Consider the following 6,000-nt stretch of genomic DNA (forward strand, 5'->3'; position numbering starts at 1 on the left):
CTACTAGGCCATCAAAAAGAAGGAAATCTTACCTTTTGCAACAGCATGGATGGACCTGGAGAGTATTATGCTAAGTGAAATATATTAACCTCTGAAGTGCACACAAATTAGTCTTGAAAAAGACAAGTAGCATATGATCTCACTTATATGTGGAATCTAAAGAACAACATTAACAAACAAAAAAGGAAGACTTATAGATACAGAGTCAGAGAGGAAGGGGTTTGAGGGATGGGAGAAAAAGGTAAAGGGATTAGGCAAAAAAAAAAGTTAAAAACACAGACAACAGTAGTTACCAGAAAAAAGGGGGGTGAGGGGAGATAGAGTAAAAGGGGGCTAAATGGTGATGGAAGGAGACTTGATTTAGGGTGATGAACACACAATACAATATACAGATGATGTATTATTGAATTGTACACCTGAAACCTATAGAATTTTATTAACCAATACATTCAATTGAATTAAAAAGAAAACTAAAAGTATAAACTCACTGAGATCGAGGTGATGTCTTACACTAAATCTATATGCCCCACACTGAAGTATGTGTAAAAGGTGTTCAGTAAATACATACAGGATGGTGACAATACTGGCAAACAAAAGGAACCTATTGCAGCAGTGTCTTTTATCTTGCCAGCTTGCCTGAACTACACATTACAGCTACTTTCTGCTTAAACACATCACATGAGGCTGTGGAAACCTTTCATTTATATCTCCTTAAATCTCTAGAGTTGAAACATTCTTTCCCTCCTGTTTCATCGCTTTCATCCCTTTAGTCCTGAAATAATATATTTACCATATGCATATTTCTCAGATTAAATATCAAAGCATATTTCTCAGATTGAATATCAAATGAAAGCAGTCACCTCTTAAACATAATTCTCTTTTCCTATCCAACCAAGCAAGTAAACTGATCCAATGAATAGTAACAGGTGCTTTAAAATTTTAATATATGGGCATTTAGTTTTGAATTTATTATCATCAGCCTGAGTTAGGGGGGGAAGGGGGAGACAATTTTAACCTCTGAAGTGTACACAAATTAGTCTTACTCCCTTGTCATTTTTTTTTATTTAGGAGGTAACATTTTCACTATATTATAAAAGATATGGAGCATTTGAAACAATCATCAATTTGCTAGCTTCCTGGCATTATTAGGTAGTCTATAAAAGAAGCTAATCCTCTTGTCTAATGTACTAATTGCATTCAAGTCAAATTAATTGTCTAAGAAGTAACGATTTCTTTTAGTAGAACATGCACAGTTCATGCATACAACCAGCTTTCTAAAGAAATCTGTAATTTGTACACAGTTACTTTTTTGGTCTAGTTATAAATAAGCAAGCCATGTCACACTGACAGACAACAGAATGGAAAGGAAGAAAAAATACAACAGTTGTGTTCTATTTTGAAACAAATAGCCCAGACTGCATTGCAAAATAGTATTCATCTGGTAAAGGATAGCAAGAGCTGTAGGTGTTTGCAAATAGTGTATTTATTGTGTAGACCACAGCATAAGCAATAAAATAAGCATGTATCCCCAAGCCTTCCCTCCTGAGTGATAAAGAGCATGAGGCAGAAACCCCTAATCATAAAATTGAATGCAAAAGTACAACAACATATATCTACATTCTTGTTGCAGTCATTTACACTGGACATAAATGTAAGTCATTTATTTAAGAGGAGCCCAGTTCATTTCTGAACTCCATCAAAACATTACTGAACCCCTCCATAAGACCGTAATTTCTTCCTGAAAAGTTCAGAACCCACAGGCTCTGTTAGCCCCCAAGCAAAAGGTGATCTAACAGGCAAGCTATCTAGTGTTTCATTTACTTAATGCCTAAGTGCAAGGTTTTCTGAATTCTGACCTCATTACTCCTTGCACAGAGACATATGGTTCTATTGATATAAATAATAGAGAATGGCAGACATGTTTACAAAGACAATGTCTGAGACCCAGAGAGAGGGAGCCCCCCGGAGCTGAGGGGCTGGCCTCTTGGGCACGCAAACGATAGAAGACCCTGGCGTGGGCAGGCACAACCGCCACCTGCAGCAGGTTAGGCTTACGGGAGCGAGAGAGAGGGAGCGGGAGAGAAAAGGAGGGAGAGAGAGAGAGAAGGAGGTGGAGGGAGGAGCGGGAGAGTGTGTGTGTTGCGCGGGGGAGGGGCAGGGGGACTGAAAGGGGAGATGCTGCGACCCATCTGTCTCCTCAATTTGCAGAACATCACGCCGTGTGGACAGATAAAAGTCCTGTGCCCAGAAATATGCCCCAAGAGGGGCCTCTCTCCAGCCCGATCAGGGAATCTCGCTGGCCCGCAGATGCGAATTTCCGAAAAGGAAATTGCATTAACGCCGAAAAGGCTGCACGAGCTCGTCTCCGCTCAGCTCTCGCGGATTAGCAAGTGAGAAGAGTTGGAGCCTGGAGCTGCGAGCGCCGTGCATGATAATGACGCGGAGCCCCCGCCCGCCCCGGTCCGCCTCGGCCAGTCCGGTCGCCAATAGGTGGGGCCGCGAGCATCTCCCCCGCGGCTCGGGGTCCTTCTCCCGGAGTCCGGCCGCCCCGCGTCGCCCGAGCGCCCCCGCTCTAGGCCTTGCGCGGAAACTGAGAGCAGCCGGCGAGGCGAGGCAGGTGTCGGCGAGGCGGCCCACGAAGGTGCCCGGCGCGCCTCTGCTCCCCGAGCGCCGCGGGGCCGGTCTCACCGCCGCGCCAGGCCCCGAGATCGCGAGCGAGGCAGCGAGGCGCGGGGCTCCGGGTCCCCGCTCCACCGCCCCCGGCCCCTCCCGCCGCGGTGGCGGCCCCTCTGCGCGAGCACCGCAAAGCCAGGAGGACGCGGAGGGGAGCAGGAGGCTGCGGGCGCCTCCAGCAGCCGGTCCCCGGCGCTCAGCGCTGCGGCGAAGGCAGCGGCTCACGTTGCAAAACCACCTGTTCGAGCCGAAGGGAGCGCCCCCCACCTCCCACCCCAGTTCGCTTCGCCTCACAGATGCTACCCCTTCGGTGCCCTCCAACATCATCTTTAAAAAATAGAGCCAGTGTGTCTCCGGGGGAGAATATGGGAAACTGAGTCAGCCCATTCAACTTCCCTTCCCTGTGCGCAGAAAACCCCGCACGCCCAGGCACACACGCACCCCGGGGTGAACTCGAGACCCCCGCGCGTGCAGCCCGCACTCCACGATGTACCGCCAGCCACCAGCACCCGCCCCGGGCGCGCATCACGCACACCCGGCCAGAGACCGAGCAAGTGGAGGGCAGGGTGCGTGGACGCGGCGGCGAACTGCAGCCGCCGCCAAGCAGCCCCACGCAGGGCGCAGAGGGGGCCGCCCGGGGGAAACACCGGCGAACCGACGCGGTCAAAAGTAGCCGCGGGCAGCACCTGCCCTCACTTACCGATATGGATGATCGAATCCGCATTCCCGGCGTCCCAGGTTCGAGACCACCACACGGACAAAACCAAGACCAAGGGGAAAACTTCCATCTCTTCCGCTGCTGGCTTTCTTGGACGGAGGCTTTTCTTTCAAGATGATTTCAACACGCACAGTCCAGAGAGTTTGAGGTCACGATGGAGTTGAGCACAGCTTTTTCTTTTTTCCCCCCCTAAATTCCTCCTGCCAGAGCGAAGCCTTGGCTCCGTCGCCGGAGGATGGCAGGGCGAATAAGAGAAAGAGCTCAGCCTGAGGAATCCTCCTTCGCAGAGCCGTGTCACTTGGAAGGGAATGTTGGCATCGCCAGAGTTGTTTGCAGTTTGGCTTTAAAAAAAAAATGTATCCAGCCCCGGCTGCACTGGGGCAGGGGGAGAGGCTGGAGCTCAGACCTTGCCCATCGCTGCGCCCGGGCCCGGGTCTGGCGTCCCGGCTCCGCAGCAACTTCCAACAGACCCACCCCCCTCACGCCGGATGTCCCCCTCCCCCTCCCCCTCCCCAACCAAAAAGCACAGCCCCCCTCCGGCCCGAACGGCCCCGCAGAGAATCACTTGTCTTCGTTGCCAAAATAAAATCTAAATGGGAAGGAGAGATTAGGAGATTCCGAGCGGAGCTGCCAGGTTCCAAGCAGGGATGGGGGAGTCGGGGGTTGGGGGGGGGAGCCTCTCCAAGAGGGGTAGAAAAAGTGAACTTCAAGGTAATGCAGATAGTAATGCAGAGAAAATCCGTTTCCAGCGCGAGGCGGGGAGCGGAGCTCGGCGAGGCGGGCCCGGGAGGCAGGATCGCTCGGGCGCGGTTGGCGGGGGAGTTGCGCTGGGCGCGCGCAGCCGGGCAGGGCGGGCGGGCGGGCGGAGGGACGCCGCCGAGGCTGCAGGATGCTTTCGGAGCGGTTCGCCTGGCGGGATGCGGAGAGCGAGCGAAGAGCGTGCTGGGCAGCTCCGGCAGCAGCCCCACGTTGCCTGGAAATGGATCACCTAGAGAACCAGCGAGCCTGCGAGAGAGCGGTGCTGTCAGGCGGAGAGAGGGGGAAACCGAGAGAGGAAGAGCTTCTCTCTAATAACCACCTCCTCCCCCTATCTGCAATACAAGGCAGAAACAAAATAGTGCTCTCATTTCCCTTGGAATCTTCAGCCGGGACTGAAAAAAAGGGCAGGACTCGGAGAGAAAAGACGTTGAAGCCTTAAAAAAAAAAAAAAAAAGAAAGAAAGAAAGAAAAAGAAAAAAAACAAGGTTAAAGGCAACCTAAAAAGCCACCCCACTTCTATAACCTTGCTATTGCTATTTTCCAACAGGTATTAGACTTTTTCTAGTCATTGCCTGGAATTAGTCACATTAGTTTAAAAACAAATTAGGGACACCTGGTCACTAAGGGAGCTGAGACCTAGAAAGCTTTTAATGAGATTTCAATTATAAAGTTATAAAAAGGAGAGGGCGTGCTAATTGCCTTTTATACAATGTGGGGTTTGTGGCGGGGGGGTTTTGGTGTTTTTTTTTTTTCTGTCTCCAGTGTATTTTTTAGGAATTCAGGATAGAAAAAGGGATAAAAAAGATCTTAAAATAAAAGATATAATAATTAAATAAAACTGAAATACATGCTTCAGGGAAGCATTTGATCAAAATATTACATTTAGTAGCTTGGTAACAGATTAGTTATATAAATTTAGAATAAGGAAATTGGTTGTTTCTCCCTCGAAAGAGCTGAGAAAGAAAGTACTGAATGACAGCATCCCAGTCCTGGAATGAAAGAATTTTCTGTAAATTTGTTCCTTAAAATAAAATCCTGAGGATTGTGACTTGCCTTCTTATAAAGATGAACATATCCAGTCTGGCTTCATTTCAGACTGCTAACACAACCCAGAGACTAGTTGAGACCAGGCATTATTATTATTATTTCAGTTATGCTTGGAATCCCTTGGGAATATTGCTACTTGGGATGTATGGATGTCAAACTCCTCAAACCACCTTCCAGAGCCCTCCTTACCCTCAGCCTTGGCAAGCCTCTTTTCTTCTGGCTCTCACTTGAGTCCTTTCTCTCAATCTAGTCTGGTGAATTGAGTTATTGTTTCTCCAAACACAATTGAGTGTTCTTTTCTCTGTGACATGCTGCTTTCATTCATCCCCTGCATTATTTCCCTGCACATCCCAGTAAATGTTGTGCCTCCATATTGTTATTTATGTTAATAGTTAGGTTGGAAGGCATTTATTCATCTTCCCAATCACTTTCCTCCAACACTTCAAGACTTAGTTCAAATTCCTTTTGCCCATGAAGTTGCACACAATGTTGTAATATGACATAAACCCATCCTCTGCTGTGCTCTCCTAGTATATTCTACCTTCATATTAGACTTTTAATAGACCTCCTCCTGAATTAGCTTATCAAGGCCTCTATAGTGAGGACCATAGCTTATTCACATTTTATTCGCTGTGGCATTTACACAGAGTCCCTTTGTTGGCTGGAATTTCATTGTTGACTTGAAATGCATCACTTCTTTCTGAATTTGTCATAAAGCAGTGCTTCCAAGAACACATCACTGATTACTACCTCTCAATTTTGATCATTTCTTTATCTCTTTTTGTCATTAGTACACCTGGACT

General features: G+C 48.2%; 1 protein-coding gene across 3 annotated transcripts in view; it reads right to left on the minus strand.

Annotated features, from left to right (window-relative positions):
* The window catches only part of GRID2 (glutamate ionotropic receptor delta type subunit 2), a 1,396,175-nt gene extending 1,392,346 nt beyond the window's left edge, over positions 1 to 3,829 (minus strand). For all 3 annotated transcript variants that reach the window (XM_070392701.1, XM_070392704.1, XM_070392700.1), the window contains exon 1: positions 3,374 to 3,829. In XM_070392701.1, coding sequence (XP_070248802.1) covers positions 3,374 to 3,461 — 88 coding nt within the window. In that variant the 5' untranslated portion in view covers positions 3,462 to 3,829. The remainder of the gene's footprint in view (positions 1 to 3,373) is intronic.
* Positions 3,830 to 6,000: the final 2,171 nt, after the last annotated feature.

Source organism: Myotis yumanensis, unplaced genomic scaffold, assembly GCF_028538775.1.
Source record: "Myotis yumanensis isolate MYYU_CA2020_CCGP unplaced genomic scaffold, mMyoYum1.0.hap1 SCAF_1, whole genome shotgun sequence".
NCBI classification, from domain to species: domain Eukaryota; kingdom Metazoa; phylum Chordata; class Mammalia; order Chiroptera; family Vespertilionidae; genus Myotis; species Myotis yumanensis.